The sequence below is a fragment of the Lynx rufus genome, unplaced genomic scaffold (assembly GCF_022079265.1).
Source record: "Lynx rufus isolate CCGP_SWC_20201006 ecotype Redwood Valley unplaced genomic scaffold, mLynRuf1.p SCAF_15, whole genome shotgun sequence".
Classification (NCBI taxonomy): Eukaryota; Metazoa; Chordata; class Mammalia; order Carnivora; family Felidae; genus Lynx; species Lynx rufus.
Window position 1 is genome coordinate 51190330 of NW_025814829.1, and position 22785 is coordinate 51213114.

The window sequence follows — 22785 nt, forward strand, 5'->3', positions numbered from 1 at the left end:
ATATTTCAGAATCTGCTCAATAGTTTTTTTCTTATTTGGAAAGTATACATGTTTGTTTTCTGTTTTTTGTTTTTTTAAGGGACAAATGAGCAAATAGGAAAAAATTAAAATCTTTTCTTCCACTATCCAGAGATAATCATAGGTAAAATTTTGGTACAATGCTTCTGCAGATTTTTAAGATAAAATTTGGTTTTTGTATCTATATATGGTGACATTTTTTTAAGTTATATCTTGAATCTCATTCCATGTGATTAGATATTTTATATAAAATAATTGCCAATAGTGGCAAAATAATCCTTTAAAGGATTTTCTATAATTTAATCAGCTATTTTGGATATTTAGTTTGTTGCCACTTCTTTTCTGAAACAAACCATGTTGCAGTAGTTTTCCTTTCTCTGAAACTTCATATTTCGATTTTTATGTTCTTAGGATACATTTCAAAAAGCATTTACATTTTTAAAATTTGTGGTGCATATTCCATACACAGAAGAGCACATACTGTGTGATACCATGTATATGAAATTCTACAGCAGGTAAAATTAATCTATGTTTAAAAAGAAGAAAGAGAAGGGGCGCCTGGGTGGCTCAGACGGTTAAGTGTCCGACTTGGCTCAGGTCATGATCTCACGGTCCGTGAGTTTGAGCCCCGCGTCAAGCTCTGTGCTGACAGCTCAGAGCCTGGAGCCTGCTTCAGATTCTATGTCTCCCTCTCTCTGCCCCACCCCTGCTCATACTCTGTCTCTCTCTGTCTCAATAATAAATAAAAACATTAAAAAAAAATTTTTTTTTAAAAAGAAGAAAGAGAAGGAAAATAGGAGGAAGAGGAAAAGGAGAAGTAAAGTGATTACATTTGGGGACGAAAATTGAGAAGGGACACTTTCTGGAATGAATGGAAATGTCTGTATCTTGATATGGGTATGAATTACCCAGGGGCACACATTTAATCAAAATTAATCTATTGTACACTTAAGATTCAGGCATTTTACTGTATGTAAATTGGGGTTTTTTTGAGAACTGTAAACTAAACAAATTTTATTAAACTTAAATGAACCTTAATTCTATTGGAGGAGTTTTCTGGTTTTTTGCAGGAAATGGGCTAAAGATGCTCATGAAGAGGGCTCTGAAGTTTAAGGATCCATTGCTGATGAAAATGATTAGGAACATTTCCCAGCATGATGGACCAACTAAAAATTTATTTATTGTGAGTATAGTTTCTTTCTTTCTATTAAAACAGCCTGAGAATTGAAGCTTTAAAGTCCTACATTTGGAAATAAAACTCTTACTGAGCTCTTATCAGTATTAACTCATGACCCAAGTTGGTTCTTTTGTTATAAACTTTCTTGTAAGTTTAGCTTCCAGAAATCCCATGCTCAATTTTAGAGTTGTTTTCACTTTATGATCCCAACCCCTAACACTTCTGTCCTCACTCTACTTGTCTTGCCTTTTAAACAAGTGACTCCTGAGGCACCTGGCTGGCCCAGTTGGAAGAGTATGCAACTCTTGATCTCAGGGTTGTGAGTTTGAGCCCCACTTTGGGTATAGAGGTAACTAAAAAAATATATAATAAACTTTAAACCAATGATTCCTATAGCAATTTGGCTCAAGATTATTAAAACAAGAGAATCACATTTGATACTTACTTTTTCTTCCTGTGGATTACATTATTAGATTGGTTCTTCTGCAGAAATCATATTTTAAATTTGTATTAAAATTCTGTTTTATTTAGGATTATGTTGGGGACCTTGCAGCCCAGATCTCTAATGATGAGGAAGAGGAGTTTGTGATTGAATGTCTGGGAACTCTTGCAAATTTGACCATTCCAGACTTAGACTGGGAATTGGTTCTTAAGGAGTACAAGTTGGTCCCATACCTCAAGGATAAACTAAAACCAGGTCTGTGCTAAGTATTTGCATTTTGCGTAATCATTAAGTTATTTCTATTTCTTTCTGTTGCGGCTGAGAGCAACTGCTAGAGCAGTATTTTGTGACCATTATTATACTAGGTAATGTGTTTTCTTCCCACACCTCAACTTTCAGCTCTAGTTCTAGTTTCTTCCTCCCAGAAAGGTGATCACTAGGTCTCCTGTTAGATGTATGTACTCTTTTTCCTAAAAACGTGTTATCTTAATATTGGTTTCCTTTCCCTACCCTGCTTATTTTTTTATCCTGCCTTTTAAAAATTACCAAATACCATATCCTCTTTGCATGCATGCATACCTGTGAACACACAAAGTTCTTTGAGCCATTCAAATGACTCTTCGGTTTTCTGTATTTACATTGTCATTCGTTTACATTTTCAGAGAGGTGTTATCACTTCAGTGCTGCCCTCCCTTACTATTATGAACTATCTTCTTCATTGAGCATAGAAATGGGAAGAAAGGACAAAGTTATAAGCATGTTAAGGATTCATAAGAACTGATTTAATAGCTTACAGTATATTCTCTGTGCATTGAAGTTTTGGCAGTATAAATGGATTTGGATCAAGACATTGCAATGAAAACTTTCTGTGGTTTGACTTTATTAGGTGCTGCAGAAGATGACCTTGTTTTAGAAGTGGTTATAATGATTGGAACTGTATCTATGGATGACTCTTGTGCTGCATTGCTAGCCAAATCTGGGATAATCCCTGCACTCATTGAATTGCTAAATGGTAAATTATAATTTGTTTCAATTTACTTTTGTTAATATATGAACAGGCTATTTACATTTTTAAATATAAAAGATCTGCAATCATGAAATACTAATATTCTGTCCTTCTGTTGAGCTTTGTGTTGATTGAATTGGATCTCCTATCTTTTTTTAATGTCTTGATTTCTAATCAGGAAGGTTCATTTGGAAGCATCCTATTCCCTTCTAGGTCCAATGCTGTCCTCTAAACGTTCCGTGGTGAAGGAAATGTTCTCTATTTGCACTGTCTAACACATGTGGCTGTTGAGTACTTGAGATGTGGCTATTGGGACTGAGAACTTGAATTTTGTATTTAATTTTAATTCAATTAGCCACAGTGGCTATGGTTACAGAATTGGGCAGTGAGGCCTAGATGGAATTTTTCCCTTAACTTCGTATTGCTTTTAAGGGGCCAGGGTTCATTGTTTTCCACACTGCATACAAAATCTAACTGAATCTAATATTATTCTATTAGCGTCAAGTTCTCTAGGACTCTGTGTTAGTCTACTTAGGCTTCCATAACAAAATACCATAGACTGGATTGCCTAAACAAATAAATTTATTTTCTCATAGTTCTGGAGGCTGGGAAGTCCAGGATCAAAGTATCAGCCAATTTGGTTCCTGGTGAGGCCTTTCTTCCTGACTTCCAGAAGGCCACCTTCTTGGTGTGTCATCACATCCTCACAGAGCAGAGAGTGTGAGCTAGCAAGAGCGAGCACACGCACAGTGCTCTGGTATCTCTTCTTAAGGGATACTAATCCTGTGGGATCAGGACTCCACCCTTATGACCTCATTTAACCTTAATTACTTCCTTATAGACCTGTCTCCAAATTGGAGTCACATTTAGGTTAGGGCTTTAAGGTAGGGATTTTGGAAGGTATGGGAAGCCTGAAATAACATTCTAATCTCAGGCTTTCCTGCCAGGTATAATAAATCTGCATTTTGTATTATTTTTCATAGATTTTTTTGAAGTATAACAAGAAAAATACAAAAATATAGCTCAATGAATTTTCAAAATGAGCACACCCATGTTACTTCCACTCACATGAGGAATTAAAATATCACCATCACCCTAGAAGTCCCTCTTCTGCCATTTCCCAGTCATTATCACCCTCTCCAAACTGGTGTCTATCCTTTCTTTTGTCACATGTAGATTACTTTTGCCTGGTGCTGAGCTTTATATAAGTAGAATCCAGGGTTTTTTGGTCATACGTTATAAAGTGAGATTCATCTATGTTGTGTTAAGAAGTGTGTTTCTTCTCATTGCTCTGCAAATATACGACTGTTTATCCTTTCTACTATTGGCAAACGATAGGGTGGCTTTTGGGGGTTTTTTTTTTTTTGATAGGAGAAGGGCTATTATAAATATTGCTTCTATGAACATTCTTAAACTTTTCATTTGATGAATATATGTATTCATTCCTTTTGGACATATGACTAGGAGTAGAATTGTTAGGTCATAGAGTCTATATAAGTTTAGCTTGAGTAAATAATGCCAATCTGTTTTTCAAAGTAGTTGAGTCAGTTTTCAGTCCCACCAGCAATGTGCAAAAGTTCCAGTTGTTCTGCATCACCCTCATGTCTGGGCAATATCAGTCTGTTTAATTGTAGCCTTCAGAGTGGTGGTTTTAATTTGCATTTCCCTAATGACTAATAATTGAGTACCTGTTTGTGTTTATTGGTCAGTTCATTATGGCTAATAAAGTTAAATACCTATTTAAGTCTTTTGCCCATTTCTCTCTTTTGAATTTTTAAGTTTGATTTATAAATTCTTTAACATAATGCATTTAATAGGTCATCTAGAGATAATACCTCCATATTTTGAAGTGTTCCTACATATTGTGTGTGTGTGTGTGTGTATATGTATATATATATATGTATATGTGTGTGTGTGTGTGTGTGTGTGTGTATACACACACATATTTACTTTGGTCCACCCTTCTCCCAGCCAGGAGTTTTCCAAATGAGAAACAATTAAAAGAGAGACTAGGTGGTTGGGAGGTGTAAATGAAGACAATGTAGTTGGCAGAGTGAGAATGAAAATTTTGTGATGAGCTGGAGAAATCTGAAACAGAATGACTGGTTTTCTTGAATTGCTGTTCCCCCTCGATTATGATTGAGGGAGCTGAGACATGTACAATTGTGGCAAGCTGACAGAGCCAGCTCACAGTGTCTTACTGTGTCTTAATGTTCTCTGCCATGAGGTGATCATGAACAGAGGCTATATGCTTCTCTTTTTAAGAAATACATGGATTTCCGGGAATATAGTCAATAATACTATAATAATTTATGATGTCAGGTGGTGACTACACTTACCATGGTGAGTATTGAGTGAATTTTTTCTCATTGGCAAGTTAGTGAGGGAAATCCTTTGGAACAGATTGGACTTTAAGGGTCCCGCACTTTATTCTACACAAATAGCTAATGCTCTGTTGACCTGTAAATCTGTGTCTAACAGGTATCATTGAACAAATGCCAGGAGTTGATACAAAACTATTAATAAATGAAATTTCATAACCAGTACCTAAAAATTAGATTTCTATAAGTATTTGCTTTTGCCATTATATATTAATCAGTGGGTATCAGCTAACCTATTAAACTATTCTTTATATAATATTAAACATTAATTAGCTTATGATATGCAACATTCCTTTTACTATTTATATAATCAGTTACATTAAAACTAAAATAACTTATTTCATGACAATAAGTAAAATTTAATGTTGTTAACATTATTCAAGAATAATACCTCTTGGGGTGCCTGGGTGGCTCAGTGGGTTAAGCATCCGACTTAGCCTCAGGTCATGATCTCACAGTTTGTGAGTTCGAGCCCTGCGTCGGGCTCTGTGCTGACAGCTCGGAGCCCAGAGCCTGCTTCAAGTTCTGTGTCTCCCTCTCTGTCTCTGCCCCTTCCCCGCTCACACTCTGTCTCCCTTTCTCCCTCAAAAATAAATAAACATTAGAAAAAATTTTTGTAAGTTTTTCTACCAAAACCTTAGAATTTAGAAGGTGTGATTTTTTTTTTTTAAGAACTGTTTTTCTCATGAGGAGTCAACATTATACAGACAAAATATAGAACCAGATTTATTTCATAAATTAGAATTATTTAAAAAATTCTTACGATGGACAAAAAACAAGTGTTGGTAAGTGTCGCCATTTCACATTAGGGCCATAGAAGTTAATTTAATCAAGGTGTTTATACCTGGAGGCAAAATCTGGTGAGAATTAATTACAGAGAAACACTGGTACTGTGTGTGTTCTTACACCAGTCTTGTCCTTCAGTGCTTCCTAAGTCCAGCCTGATCTTTTGAGACCATCTCAAGTAGTCTGATGTAAACTCAGAGCAGATATAATTCCTTTTTTACAAAATCTTAGTTTTATCTTTGTATTTCAAAGTAATTTTACCTATGTAGTTTAACTATAACCAAATTTACTAAAACTTCTGAAAATGTGTTATAAAATTTCCTGATCATCATCATGGAATTTAGAAAAATATCTAAATAAAGATATAAATGATATATGCCACCCATATATTATAAATAACTTAAATTGATTACCCTTTACTTGTCTCCTGTCCCTTTTGGTTTTCTCATTCTCCACTATTCCAATCGATGTATTTCACTTTTGTATAGAACTATAGAATTCTCTTATTTGACGTTTTCTGCTTCCTTTCAGCCCAACAAGAAGATGATGAATTTGTGTGTCAGATAATTTATGTCTTCTACCAGATGGTTTTTCACCAAGCCACAAGAGATGTCATAATCAAGGAAACACGTATCCTTTTAATGTTTACGACAGATAATGACATTTCACATATTCAGAAAAGATGCATCTTTACATATTTTTTCCTAGCAAATGTTCAAATGATGTGGGAAATACCAAGCCCCAAAATAATTTCAGAGGGCAAGCTATTTTTCATGGAAGCTCTTGACCCCAAGTCAGCGTACAGGTAGAATAGCACAAGCGATTTTATTAACTTATTGGGCTGTGATTCCTAAGAACTTAACAAACATATCAGAACTTTCTTCTCTGTTAACATAATTTAACTATCAGATGTTCCTGGTACTATTCTTAGTACTCTTTCAATCTTAATGTGTTCACTCTACAAATCTATTCCCGTGGCTTCAGCTACCAACTATATGCTAAGTATTTAGTATCTTCAAATTCTCTTTCTTGAGTCCCAGGCATTTGTTTCTAACTGCCATCTGGATGTCTTCCACCTGTTGAAAAAGCTGTTACATGTATTACAATCAAAGAACCCGAATTCTAAGTTACCTTTGCCACTTACAAGCTGCAGGACCTTGGATATGTTATTTAACCTCCCTTGAGTATAAAATCTTGCATCTATAAAATGACCATAATCTGATAAAAATGATGGGAACATCTCCTGCCTCGTATGATTGTTATAAGTACTGGTGGATTTAAAGTGCCTGTAATTCTTTCCAACACACAGAGATACTCAATAAGTGAGAGTTTATCATTATTGCATTGAAAAGGGTACTTGATAATGCCAACATCCTCCCCTGTATCCTCCTTCTGTGTTCACAGTGGATAATAACAGTACCATCCATCAGTCTCGTAGCTGAGCATTTTGTGTCTGCTACCTCTTTTATGACACATAATTGGACATTCGTAATGCAGACATCTGCCAAAACACTATTAACAGATAGTGTTTTAAGTGCTAGATTTATAAAAAAGTCAGTCCCTGTACTCAAAGAGTTTATAGTCTAATTGGAGAGACAGACAAGTAAATAAGAAATATTAAATTATAACCCAGTGTAGCAATGTCATAAAGGTATATGCATTGGGCAGGAAAGAATATGTATATCCAAGGATATATATAGAACCGAGTCGGGGGATGTCATATAATGCTGGCAGCAGAAGTGATATCTAAGCTGCATCTCTGTGTGTGTGTGTGCATGTGTGTGAGTGTGTGTGTCTGTGTGTGTGTGTGTGTGTGTGTTATTGTGGTCATCTGCATGTTTTGAACTCCTCTAGTAAAATACTTATTTACCCATGTGAAAAATCTAAACTTAAGATAACCTTAATCTGTTTTTCTAGAGTTCCCCCTTTAACTCTACAGTGCACAATTTTCTCTTAGCACACCCAAATTTTTCATCATTTATCAGATAGGACCCATCTTCTTGCCTCTTCGTGTGCCTTATCAACCTCAAATGCATTTCTCTCTTTCTTTACCTAATAATCTCCAGCTCATTAAAGGTAGATTTATAAGCCATCTTTAAAGTTAAGCCTTTCTAATCCAGTTAAGCCTCCCTCCTTCCCAGTAGGAGTAATTTATTTTCACCTCCAGTAAAGAACTTTAAATTGTATATTTATATGCCTGTCTTTACCAAAGGTTTTGAGCTCTTCAAGCTCGAGGACAAGCTTTTGTTTTCCTCATCTTTATCTATACTCAAAATTTAACATAGCACCTAGCATGTGGGTAGTACTTAGGTCAGTGAACACATGTGTCTAAAATTAATTAATTTTAAAATTAATACATTGGAAGACTTTTTTTTTTCTTTTGCATGATGATGGGCCATCGCTCAAAACATTATTTTAAAGTCCTCTGATCTTACATTCAAAGTCAATGACACATGCTTTAAGTATCATCTTTGGAGAAAATTGCCTTGTTTTTGAGATTAATTACTGGAGTCTCTGAGAGTCAAGTCTGAGTAACAAGTCTAAACTCAGAATTGTTGATTTCAGTATGGGCTATCAATAATGCAAACACTGTTTTGCCTTAACTAGCGAGAGCTTCCTTTATCATAAGTAATGTTTTTTAAATGTGGCTTATAAACTGACTCAGGAAAATAAATTCTAGATACACTCTTTTGAGCAGTATTAACATTAGAATAAATTCCTTCTCCCCAGTGGTGTTCCAGGGATTTTTTTTTTTGTATTAATAGTTGCTTCATGAAAAAAGGTTCTGTGATAAATGAATATGGAAAACACTGAATTAAACAGGTTTTCTTGCTACAGGGTCTTCTTGGAAAACTTAATATGCTTTTCTGGGTTGAGCGAATCTGAAATGATATTTTATAATAGAATATTTCTATAACTACAGAAGACACTATAAGAAACACATGTTAGAAAACATGAAAGTGAAAGCATAGCTTTCCTAAGGTAACTTCTTTGAAGGAGACCTTTGTTTACATGTCACACCATAGGGTTTTTTTGAAGACTAAGGAATTAAGTATTTATGGTACCTACCAAGTGCTAGTGCATAGTGAGTAAGTGTCTCTAACCTAGTCTATCTATTTAAAATGTACTCTCAGTACCTTATTGTCAAAGTTCACAGTATTAAGACCACTTCCATTTGATTTTTCTTGTCAGTGTAACTTTATTTTCTCCCCAGTTCAATTTCTGTGAAGCCATTGAATCTGAAGTGAGTACTTTTTAAATAGTTATTCTGACGAATATAACATGTTGAAAATGGAAGGAATGGGACAGAAAAGATCTGCTGATTTAAAATTTTTACAAAAGCATCAAGGAATACTACTTAGATCCAATGCTTTCATCCATGCCTTGAGATTGTAAAGATTGCTAGAGTGCTTTTGCCCAGTGTTTTGGTGTCCAAAAGCCGGGATTTTTGTTGATATCAATGATATCTAAATATGTCTTGTTGTCTTTTGTCACATAATTAGGAACTATTAAAATATTTCACTATAATTTTAACTACTTTATCATGATTTTGACTATACTTAAATTTTTAAGTGAAGATTTATTATGTAATTATTTCCTTTTCCCGCTTTTAAATTTAGATTAATGATCAACATTATTTGATATAATTTTAAACAGAATGAAAGAAACTTTAAGAAGGCTGGTATAGACTTATATTAGGTCAACATATGATTTATATTAAAATGTTTGGGATATTAAAAATAGCTCTCTGCACAATGCATAGAAATTGAGAATCTGAAATTGAGAACCAATGCTATTGTAATAATTTTCATACAATCCCAACAATGGCAGCATGGGAAAATAAGTCAAATTTGACTTGGTCCTTTTAGATTCTCTCTGAGAACATATTATTCTGTATTTTTTCTACATTTTAAATGTATCCTCTTTTCCCCTTGAGAAAAATAGTAAGTAGCACCAATGAGTAGAAGATTAGGGTTAACCTCTGTCTTTGCAATTGCTGTGAAACTTGATAAAATTTTTTTCGGCATTGTAATCAGTGCTGCAAAGAATGTCATTTGCTTGTGTACATGTGTGCTAGAGTTTCTTGGAGGAAACACCCAGCTTCTGTTTCAAATACAATTTTAACAAAGATCGGCTGTAAATATTGGAGATCAAGAAGTTTTTCTTCACTGCCTTTTTTGGATTCATTGCGGTTTCTCTGTTAATTTGAGTTTTCTTTTTTTCCTCTGTTTCCCCCTACTTATTTGTAGGAGTTAAGCCCAATTTCAACATGTATTCTCTCCAGTTTTAAAGGACTGTATTCTTCTACTTGTAAGTCTAACGTCCCCACTTGCATCTTCCATGGTATGTGATAGTGTAATAATTCACCTCATTTTTGTAACATTTTTCTAACATTTGAAACTGAATTATTATTTTAACTATTGCCTTTTAAAAACTAGTACTTATTCAAGACTTAGAATATGTTGACCTATTCCCTGTTTGCTATTTTTTTTCTTGAATTCCATTTCTCTCTCTCTCTGAGTTTCCTTTCATTATTACGTTCTCTTATACTGCTAAATGAGTATCTATGAATAATAAAATATATCTGAAAATAACTAGCATGTTCTCTTTAATAATCATTTAGCAGAATATGGAGTTTTAGATTGCCAATTATTTTTCTCCACAATTCAAAGGTATTTTTCTGCTGTCTTCTTGCCTGAATTGATGACAGTGTGCCGTCTGTAGTCTGCTAATTATTGATAGCTGTCAGTGTCTGATGACAATTTACTCTTTTTTCCCTTATAAATGACTTGATATTTTGGCCAATAAGACCAGAGGAGCATTTCTGTATTTTTAAAGCCAAATAGCTTCATTAGAATTTGAGTTGGTATTCATCATCCTTGCTTGATTTCTCCAAGTATCATATGTGATCTTTCAGTATATAGTTTTGCCTTTTTTTTCCCCTAATTTCAGGAAAATTTTCTTGAATTTTAGTTTTTAGTATTTGTTCTCTTTTATTAAAAGCTTTTATTGTCTTCTTTGGAATTTCTATTATGTTGGATCTTCTTTGCCTATCTTAAATAATTAGTCATTTTCTAATATTTTCTCTTATTTGTTTTTAAATTTTACAAGTTTTCTTCCTTTTTAGCTTCCATTCCTCTCGGAGTTTTATCTGTTTTTATTTACTCATGTGTTACTATAAATTTAGTTCTTATATATCTGGAATTATTTTTACCTTTATTTTTGGTTCTTTCCTGAATTATTTCATTTCTTTGAGTTCTCTAACTTTGATATATATTGTTCCTATACATATATTCTACTTCCTTACATTCTTTTATTTCTTTTTGAAGTATTGGGTTACACCTTTCATCTTTTATGTGAAAATGTTATATTTTTCTCATAATCATCTACAAAATATGACTGTGATTCTTTTCTGTTGTTATTTTTATGTGAAATTAATTTTCTGGAACTTTTAGGTGGGCCAGCTCTCTCAGGAAAGCTTAACAGAGAGCTGTGTGGCTCTGGAGCTCCCTCTTCAGTTACTTTCATGAAGATATTTTCAAAAAGATGGCCTTGTACTTTCTGAGACTTACTGGTTCTGTTTTCCTTACCCTTTTTTATTTAGTGTTTTTTTTCTTTCTTATTTCTATTAATGAAATGAAATGAAATGTTAAATGTTTATGGTCAGCTTTTATTGATGACTCAATTTTAAAACTTGAAGTTAGATTTCCCGGGGCAATTTGAATTTAGAGAAATGTGAGATTTTTCTAATATCCTTGAATAGGCTCAATCTCAAACACAATTTGCATCTTTAACCACTTTTATTCAGAGGCTCCAGCGTATCTCATAGATCTGATGCATGATAAAAATAATGAAATCCGAAAGGTCTGTGATAATACTTTAGATATTATAGCGGTAAGTAATTCTTCTTCTTATGCAAAGTGTAATAATAGTCTTTATTTGGTAGAAAAGAAAACTCTGTACATCTTTTTAGAATTTGGCATTTAATATAAATGCAAATTTGTATTTTGATGAGTCTCTGAAAATACAGTGATATTAAATTCATATTTTAATCATTAAAAAAAGATTAAAGGCTTTCAGCCTTTAGGCTCCTTGAAGAGGTCTACATGTCTCTCAGAATCATTTGTTTTTCAGAGAAGTTATTACATTGGAGCAGGGGTTTGATGAGAATTTCTACCAGAATTTAATAGTCAGTTTTGCAGTTTGACCATTAAACTTTTTTAATAAGACAAATGTTATATCAGTTATTTTTTCAGTGCTTTGATTTTTGTCATATGCATACACTTGTTTTGCCAGTTGCTTTGGAATGATGAAACATACAAAAATCATGTTATTCATGACCTTAGAAGTTTTGAAAGGATGTATAACTGAAGGAATATAATCAGAAGGGTGATCTGAGTCCTGGATTAGAAACTTGCTCTCTGTACAGACTTTTTTCAGAAGTCATGCTCCTGCTGACCACCTAGTCTTCTGCCTGGACTTGGGCCTTGCACTGGGATGTGCCATACACTAGATTACTTTAAATGTTTTTCACCTGTGGCATACACAAAGTGCTTCCTTCTTTGAACTGGATTTATACCTTCTATTTTGGCTCACTTGATAAGAAGTTTCTTGAATATACCCTATTCAGTAGTTTTCAAAGTTTAACTTAAGCTTTTTAAATGATCAGAATAACATTTTTAATGTTTGTTTGTTTGTTTTGTTTTGAGAGAGAGAGAGAGAACACATGGAAGCAGGAAGCAGGGAGCGGGGAGGGGTGGGGAAGAGAATCCTAAGCAGGCTCAAGCATGCTCCAGGCTGTCAGCGCAGAGACCAATGCAGGGCTGTCTCATGAACCTTGAGATCATGGCCTGAGCCAAAATCAATAGTCGCACGCTTAACCGACTGAGCCACCCTGGCCCGCCTTAGAATAACATTTTAAAGAATCAGTTAACAACTTTAGTAGAAGTCCTCTAAGTTGGCATTTATGCTAGTGATTTCTTTATGAAATCAGACAGTCACTATCAGGTACTTCCTTGCCAATTTCCTGGATTTTATTTCAAAATTCATCTTATTTGATGTCATCTATTTTTCGGATTGGACTGAGTATATCATTACTGGCTTAAAACTAAATGAGTATGTTGACATTTTTAGCTTTGATCTCTAAATTAAAATAAGGAAACTTTGCATATTAAATCCTTATTCCAGTAAGGTGTTTCATACATGTAGACCCCTGGTGACAGGGTTTATGAATAGAGAATATTTATTTTCCTAGGGAATAATTTCATGGCTCATATACTATTTTCTAGTAGATCACTAAATTTAGTGTTGTGTATAAAGTAGGTAGTGTAAGAAAAAACTTCCTCAAGTTCTATTTGTGATTATCTTACCTTAAGCAATGAAGAAGGGAAAGAGATGTCAGTTTGTTAGAGAATGCCTTTAGCATACTTTTAAAATGGTCTTATTTGAGAAAAGTAGATGGAAGGCAGTAATGTTTAGATATGCTTGGTATAGAAAGTAAATTTGTGGTAGTTCCAAAATGCCAGCTCAGTCTCATTATTAAAAAATTCAGTATAAAATATGAATATAAAAACATTCCCAATAATTTCTAAACTCTGGGCTGAAATCTCTCATCTTTTTTTTTTTAATTTAAATCCAAGTTAGTTAATATATTAATATATAATGATTTCAGGAATAGAATTCCATGTAAAGTCTCTAATCTTAAACGGGAATTTTCCCCACCCTGTGTCTACCTTTCTTTTCTATTCTAGATGGCTGTCCTAGCTCTCTCTTTCTCTCTAGAACCAATGTTTTGAAAAAACTGTCTACATATTACTTCCTTCATTTCTTCAGTTCCCCTCATCCACCTTTCAACCTATATGAATTCTAGCTTCTGCCTCCTTTGTTGCACTGATATGGTGCTCACTAAAGTCACCTGGCCTTCATTTTTCTAAATCCAATGAACATTTTTAATGTTCATTTTACTTTGTTGATCTTACTGTCCTTAAAGGAACTTATAAATCCTAGTCAGAGTTAAAAATGTAAAATCACAAAGAAAATTATTTTAGGTTATTATATTGTTGGTAAGGCCTCTAAAGAAGAACAATCAATAAAATGAAACTGCTGATATATCAGCTACCTATATATGGCTCCCTAAGATGCCATCTGATCACTTGACTTAGTATAACAAAAATTTGAATAAGTATTCTGAAGGTTCACCTAATCACTCTATGACTCTCTACACGAGATTTAACAAAGTAAGTACTTGATATGATGCCAAGTAATTTTGGACTGTTTCATTTCACACATTGGGAAACTTTAGTCTAAAAAGATATTTAGAAATAATAAACTTATTAAACAGAATATTTAAAGATATTTGTGTGTGAATTATATGATTTAAAAGTCCTGCTCTGCTACCCAACTTCATCATATTCACAGCTGAGTTTCTTAGAAGAAAAGAAGTAGTCTAATATAGATGATAAAAGGGCTAGAAACACCCCGCATCCTGCTGGAAGAATGTTTCCTTACGTTTCTGCTACTATACACGTATAAGTGTCCAGGCCCTGGTTCAGTTTTGGCTTGATAGTAAGGAACTGCACCATTTCTCAGAACTTTTTCTCCCCTTCTCAGTTGGGTAAGGGTTCTGATCTTCAACTTTGGCCTCTGTGATGTGACAACTTGGTCTAATAGAGTATTGCATCTAGAATACAACTAATTCTAGTTCTTTCACTTACTGAATAATCTCAGACATTTTATAACTTTTTGAAGATTCAGTTTACAATGACACTTTTGAGGATTAGTGAGTTATTGTTAGGGTTGGAGAAAATACATATGAAGCATCTACTACATGATGGTCACTCTCTGTTTTGTTCAAACTAGACCAAAACTCAGACCTAGTTGAGAAGTTAATTTTTTTGTGTGTTTATTTTTGAGAGAAAGCAAGTGTACGTGTGCGTGCACATACACATGGGGGAGGAGCAGAGAGAGAGGGAGACAGAGAATCCCAAACAGGCTCCAGCTGTCAGCACAGAACCCGATGCGGGCGTCAAACTCACAAGCCATGAGATCATGGCCTGAGCCAAAATCAGGAGTTGGATACCTAACTGACTGAGCTGCCCAGGTGCCCCGAGAAGTTTATATGTTGATTAAATTCATGGACCAACATTTTCTTTCCTTGGTATGGTTAATTATCTATGTTATTTTCTGTCCATTTAAATATTTTAAATGGTATTGGAAAATAATCTGTTCACTGTTTGGATTTTAACTGTGGAAAATTATTTGGAGTATGTTTTTGGCCAGATATATTAATATTACTATTTATATTTTAAGATTATTCTACAAAATGGCTGAATTTGGCATTTTAAAGCTCCATGTCACAGCAATTCTAAATAGGGTAATTAACCAAAAGGCCTTGATTAGGACAGTGTGGTAAACAGGAATCTGCCTCTTCTAGTGTAGAAGTGCCTTATCTGTTAAATTACCCACATTCTGAATCTGCAGTAACTTATTTTAATTTGGACTCAGTTTATCGGCTAACCTCAGACCAGAGTGACACTCCTACCTGTCTAGGCCTCCTTATTTGGGAGAAATTTGAGGAGTGGGCTTTTTTAATGCATCAGTAAAATGACAGCTTCTCAGGTTCACTTGAGACATAGCTGCCAGTCCGGTTCTTTGAGCTCAGACTCTATTACTGATCATGACTCAGGGTGCTATTTGCTTGTCCTGAATCTTTTTCAAGAGTAAAACAAGAGGAAATTGGCTTAATTCAAAACAGGAGAAACTTTGATTAGACACAGCAAAGATGATGAAACACTAGAAATAAGCTGCCAAGGGAGAATGTGAAGCCTCCATCCAGTAAGCATTAGTAATAACTACATAACCAACTTTCTGAAATAGTTAGAAACCTGCCTAGAATGGGAGTGGATGATCTCTTAAGATTCTTTTCACCACTAGGCTTTGATATCCTAGTGTTCTCAGCATGGCTGTGTTCTAGAACAATAATAAATCAAAAAAAAAAAAAAAAGAAAAGAAAAAAGAGAGAAAGAAAAGAAAAAGAATGAGAATATTTGTAGTTTAAGGCAATTTATCTTTAAGAAAAAAAATTTCATTTTTACTCAGAACAACATGGAATAGTTAAGAAAAATTCGATACCTTGTGGTGCTTGGGGAAATATGCCTTCTGCTGTAAAGAACTTGTCCCCCAAATTATGGAAATGTTACATTAGTGATGATTTGTTTAATGAATTTGGGCCTAATCCCTCAATTGGCAACTTAAAACAGATGTGGGGTGGTAGTACTCTTTGTACCTGGAGGGTTATATGGTTGGTGATGTGGTCTCTATGGCCTCACGAGCAAGTTGTCACCTGTCCGACTAGGCCTTACATGTAGCTTTGGAAGGCAGGGATTGGAGTAGCTGCAGTGAGTAGGGACACGAGGAGAGGAGCCTAGCTTCGTTTTCCAAGGGGATATATGGCAGTTGATCGTTGTCTCTTCTCTTCCAAGCCTTGGGAATCCTGAAGGGAAGAACAGAACCCTCTACACATAGAGAGCTTCTAAAACCCCAATTAGATTTTTATCCTTAAGTACTTCCTCAACTTTGCGTGAAGCATTTGAGGACCTCAGGAATTCTTTCCCAGTTGGTAAAAAAAAAAAAAATCCCTCCCCTGACATTATTGGGTTGTAAAACATTTAATACATGTTTATTAAGGACCTACTGTGTCAAAACACTAAGGCACTGGGAATATAAAACTCAGCAACACAAAGTCCCTAGAATACAAAAGTTTACATCCTAGACTCTAGAGAATACAGGGTACTGTCATCCAGAGGTGAACTTGCCTTCCAGGAGCGGTACTACTCTATGGCCCTATCAAAAGATGTTCTGCACTAATGGTACATTGTATCTACAAGGTGTTTATGGGAAAAGGGATGTCCCTAGGTTCTCTGGTAAAGGATTAATGTCTGTTGTCTTTCTGACCAGCCACAGGCCCCTGTGATCTGATACTAACACAAGTTTGTGTCACTGAGATTTTGAAGGACAGCCCTTTCTCTTTTAGTAAGTCTGTGATCATGGGCAAATTGTGTATATTTTAGTAACCTGGAATTAATATCTAGTTTTGGTATTTTAAACTTGAAAAATTAGGTGCTGTCTTTATTCCTGGATAGTCAAAATTATATTTAATAAGACTGGTGTTTTAAAATGAGATAAACCATTGTAGGTTTACATATAAACTCTAAGACATCAATTGGTATGGTCCCCACAAAAATTGCCAGGCCAGCCTGTGTCCTACAGAAGTTTATTAATCTTGCCAGCAAGGGAAAGCAGTTTAAAAAGATGTCTTATGACATCTTGGAAGGGACAGTTGGAGAAACTTTCATAGGATTAGATTAGGATTAGATTTCATAGGATTAGATTAGAACCGGGTTAGAACTCAGGTTATTTCAGGGCAGGCTTTCAAAAGCAGGGAATGGGTGGGGATTGGGTAAAATGGGTAGACAGCAGTCAGTTTTAATTGACTTACAGGTTGAGTATGGGCACAGAGCAGAGAATTTTTAAGTGAGTAGTTGACAGAAAACTACTGAGGTGTTCTTTCCAGAACAGGTGGAGTTGGTTCTTGCTTCTTTTATAGTTTTGGTACCAGTTTTCATTGGCTCGGATTTGTAAGTGAGATTTTTTATTTCTCAATTCTATATAATCAAATTGGGTTTAGAGAGATAAGTTTGGTTAGCCCTCTTTTGGAGTTCATTTTTATATTGTATAAACCTGAAAGGCATAAATTTAGGATGTTCTTCTAGCTCGTTAGAATATAGAGTATATATATGTATGATATGAATGTGATCGTATGTATATGAATGTATATGTATTCCTTGCTAGCTTTATGCATGTTGTTGCTTTATTGTGTGTGGTTTTCTTTTGATTGGCAATACTGGATTCAAAAGAACCCAAGCATAGTACAAAAGATAAAAATCATGATTTCTTAATTAAATAAATTTCATTTAGTTCTATCTTTAACTTTGTGGCCTGACTGAACATGATATTTGAAATGATATTGCACAGATGAGCCTCCCCAGCACTTTAAACAGAGGTCAAAGAGAGCATTATATTTGAGGTCTGGTTAGAAAATGTCATTCACAGTCAAGACTAAAGGACAAACTTGGGATAGTACTGTTGAGAAGTAGGTAGTATGTGCCTAAAAGTCAACAGTTCTGTTATGTATGTGTTTAATTATGTGTATATCTATATTTACTTATCCTATACATATCATTGGGGTAAGTATTTTCTACGATATAAAAGGCATCTGTTTAGCGACTATTACCTTAACCTTAATGAGCAACTAAATTACTCTAGATCTGCTTTAATTTAGTATGAAGAAGTGTATTAAATAAACCATATTACATTCTCAATTAGGGGGCTGTCACATTAAAGGAGAAAGGAAAATCTGTTTTCCATCAGCTGTGTTAGAACACAAAGCAGATCTATGTAGCTCTATGTTATCCTATAGTGTGTTAATCAGATACAAGGTGTGACGGAAGCCAGTTACAAAGAGTTTTTCTGATAGTGAACAGGCTCTGATAATAGGCTGGGTGAGGCTTCACAATGTTTCTATGGTTAAGTAGTAAACAAAATGATGTAGGACTTCAAAAAGGATGGCACATTCCATTTAAAATCAAACCATAAGTCTTTCATGACACGTAGTTTTTATGGAAACTGAGTGCTTAAGATCATGTCAGGAGCTGAGAAGAAAATAAAAAAGCATGTGTACCTTTAAATACAAGACAAACTCAAGTCTCAGAGCAAGGCTATCAGGGTACCCTTTTTGTGAAAAGAAGTATTTCAAAAATGAAGAAAAAATAACTGTATTCCTGGTGTATTTCCACAACAGCTTGATAAATTTTTATGACGTATCTTGGCTGTGGTTGAGCAGTAACATCCCTGAATTCCCAGTTATTTCCTGACAATGGGGGAAGGGGATATTTAAGAGGGAAGGGGATTTGGGTGAGAGGAGTTAGGAAGAATAGATTTTAATTGATATATGTTGAATTTATTAAATGTTTGACACTGGATATTCATTTAGAGTTGATATTTAATTTTTAAAAATAAACTCCTTAGACTGCCAGTATTCTTCAGTTTGGGGGGATAATTATTTCAAAAGCTTTATGAAATAAGTGTATTAATCATACATTTTTTTGTTTATAGAATGTTAGAACTTTAGTAAATCTTACCTAGATTTGTTTCATTTTAGAAATGAAGAATCTGAGACCAAAAGGTATTAAAATGCCTTTAGAAGGTTGTTCGTATCAGACCTGGAAATAGAACCCAAGTCCCCTGATTCCTAATCCACTGTTCTTTGTTCTATACCATACCGTAATACCATCAATTCCTATAAATTCAGACTCCGAGACACAAAGGAACTGGCTTTGCCATGGCTGTTGAACTCTACTCATTGAGGTTAGATACAGAAGATAGCTAAGTGCTGATCCATTGGAGCATGATAAAGCTTATACTGGTTTTCACTAAAATGGGAGAGAGAGGAATTAAAAAAATAGTGAGAGGAGGTCCAGGGAGGGGCACACAGAGAGAGATGTTAGGGCTGGGGAGCTGTTACCAATATAAGGTTGTTAACATGTTTTGTCTTGGATAGGTAGATCTTCATTTTGAGATTGTCTTTCTTACATTTATAGTCTTAAAATGGTCTTTCTTCTCTAAGTCAATAATAGGTAGTAGTTGATTTACATATAATATCAGTCCCCCAAATTTGTTTTTGAAACTTTTCTGAAATCTAAAACTCGGGACCACTGTCCAAGCCTATTAATTTAGTACTAAATAGACTCTCAACAGGCATAAGCTAAAATAATTGATTTTTAAGAAATCTGGAACATAGGGGCGCCTGCCTGGGTGGCTTAGTCCGTTAAGCGTCGACTCTTGATTTTAGCTCAGGTCATGACCTCCTCGTTTTGTGGGTATGAGCCTTGTGTCAGGCTCTGCGCCTACCTAGGTTTCTCCCTCTCTCCCTCTCTCTGCCCCTCCCCTGTTCACACTCTCTCTGTCTCTTTCAAAAATAAATAAATAGATGACAGAGAGAGAGACGGAAGGAAAGAAGGAAGGAAGGAATAGGAAAGGGAAGGAATAGGAAAGGAAAGAAAGGAAAGAAGGAAGGAGGGAGGGAAAGAAGGAAGGAAGGAGGGAAGAGAGGAAGGAAGGGAAGGAGGGAAGAGAGGAAGGAGGGAAGGAAGGAAGGAAGGAAGGAAGGAAGGAAGGAAGGAAGGAAGGAGAGAAGGAAATAAGGAAAAGAAAGTAATCTGGAACATAAAAATCAGTGTTTCAGAAACATAAAAATCAAAACCCAGCATTTTAGTTGTGAAATAGTACTATCTCATTTTCACTAATGTTGACTATTAAGGAAAAGGAGAAATCAATTATTTAAACAAATACTGTGTTCCTCATTCCATGCTTCATTCCAAGATGCTGTATTTGTTAAACATTCAAATACCTAAGGCTATATTATCACAAACTAGAGAAAACTTTTATGGTACAAGTACTACATATTAATAATGTCTCATACTTAGCTTCTAAATTTTAAAAATACTTTTAAAAAGTATTTCCTAAAGTTAGCTATTAATATTGGACTTAAGAAAGTCATCGAAAACCCATAGTGTATATAGAGTATTAGGATTCTAGCTAGCTAAAGGTATGGGTATTTTTTTCTATAATTTTCAGCTTTCAATAATGAAATAGTTTTATGGTTATAAATATTTCAAAAAGCTATGTTATAACTTCTTGAGATTTTAAGGGCTTGATACTGGTTGGTCAAGGGTTTTTGCCATTTTCTTTGCAATGATCTATGACAAAAAGCCACACATAGTTGCTAACGGTTACCTCATGAAAACTCCTCTTGTCATTGTAGTGGATCCATTATAGTAGGAATCTGTAATCATTGGATCATCTGCAAAACATAGTTTTCTATATCTTAAATGATTAAACAGCTTGGTACAGAATAACATATTTTGTCTCCTGTTTCCTGAGGGAGAAACTGTTGTTTTCTAAAGACCTAAGACAGCCATAGTGTTTTCATTGCGATCCTGTAAACAATAATCTGCACATTAATCATTATGTTAGTAATAGAAAATCGAATCTATAGTTTTATAGTACAAAAATACTTAAAAATTTTTATTTTTAATAAAATGACAGTATAATCTGCATCATTGCTGCTATACTCTTGGGCATTATAATGTTAAGATATGCCTTGGTTCTATGAGTTTATTCACTCATAAAGTGACCAAAGAAATATGGTGAAAACTGTAAAGGAATTCAGATTAACATAAGGTAATCTAATTACATTTAGTGCTAGGTCTGTGCCAATTCACTGCCTTGGAAAATCAGCTTCCCCAAGACACTAACAAATCAAACTTTAGTATCAAAAGTTAGCTGTAGATGCTTATGGATATTTTTGGTTTGTGTGTATGGACTTCTGTCAAATGGATAGTCTGTGGATAGGTGGTCTTTTTTATTTTAGAAACTAAACCTTGTATGTGTAGGCTCATTAATGAGAACATTGCTCTCAGCTTGAAAGGTGATAAGAGGCTTAAGTTTGCAGGGCATATGTGAAGAAAATAGCATCTTTCTACATTTATTACTGTACTTTTATTAGAATAGGGAAATCTTATGAGGAGCATGTAAAATAGTAATGCCTAGAATAAGCATGATTTTTTTCCCTTGTGCAGAGCATTATTTACTAGATTAAATACACTTTATGGATATGTAATTTACTTTTTAAATTATGTTTATTTTTGTAACATTTCACAGAAATTTGTAAGAGGCAAGTTTTACTCTCAGTGAAATAGCAAACCCCATATTTTAATATGTTTTGAGCACTTGACTAGGTTTTATATCCTGTTCTTACACTAGGAATCCTTAAGCCTGAACCTAAATTAAAACAATCAAGTCATACATCTTTCTGTCATCTTTATTGAACACTTCTTCATTCAGATAATCAGATTTAAAGTATTTCTATCAAAATAAAGTTAGTTTCGGGGTGCCTGGGTGGCTCAGTCAGTCAAGCTTCAACTTCGGCTCAGGTCATGATCTCTCCGTTCGTGAGTTCGAGCCCCACGTCAGGCTCTGTGCTGACAGCTCAGAGCCTGGAGCCTGCTTCCGATTCTGTGTCTCCCTCTCTTTCTCTCTCTCTCTCTCTCTCTCTCTCTCTCTCTCTCTGCCCTTTCCCCACTTATGCTCTGTCTCCCTCTCTCAAAAATAAACATTAAAAATTTTTAAAAAGTAAAGTTAGTTTCATACCTCTTGCTAAGTGAAACAAACTAGTACTCACAAAAGAAACAGTACCTATCAAATTAGCTCCAGTATTTAATGTAGATTTAATAGGATTATAAGGCATAATGATATTATAAGGCATATTCTGGGAGTTTTGATGACCTGTAACTAACTTATCTTTTAGCAAAAAGGCCAATTAGTATGGAGAATTTCTTCCCCAAAATACCATTTTACTTTTTTTTATGCATTAAATTTTTTTACCTTAATGGACAATAAGTTCATCCTTTTTTTTCTGTAAGTATATGTGATCATTCTTCTTAAATCATCTAGCCACTTCTAATATGATAGTAATATATTTTTGCAGCCAACTTTGCAACTAATACATTCACTGTGCTACATAGGGAACCAAAAAGTATACTTGCGAAGTCATGAATTTTAAAGAGGTTCAAAATTATATTTAGCATTTGGGCTAAATTATTTTAAAGCTAATCACACTGCTCATACTACATAATTAGCACAATTTAGTATTCTGTCTAATTTTGGAAACCCAAAGTGAACCACTGAAATTGTAGCCAATGAAACTGCTTGTAACAACTGTGCCATTATTTTTTCAACTCCCTCTTTCCCTAACATCCTTCCATGTACAGCCAGGTCAGAGAGAACATGATTGAGAATATAATGTGTTATGTAATATACTTAACCAGACCAGAGCCACTTCTCTCCCATCACTGCT

The 22785-nt window shown here is 34.6% G+C and overlaps 1 protein-coding gene across 1 annotated transcript in view; it reads left to right on the forward strand.

The window, feature by feature from the left end:
* Positions 1–22785, forward strand: part of KIFAP3 (kinesin associated protein 3) — a 161699-nt gene that overhangs the window by 98861 nt on the left and 40053 nt on the right. The window contains exons 13-17 of the mRNA XM_047077008.1: positions 1089–1201; positions 1727–1892; positions 2524–2649; positions 6342–6440; positions 11620–11705. Coding sequence (XP_046932964.1) covers positions 1089–1201; positions 1727–1892; positions 2524–2649; positions 6342–6440; positions 11620–11705 — 590 coding nt within the window. The remainder of the gene's footprint in view (positions 1–1088; positions 1202–1726; positions 1893–2523; positions 2650–6341; positions 6441–11619; positions 11706–22785) is intronic.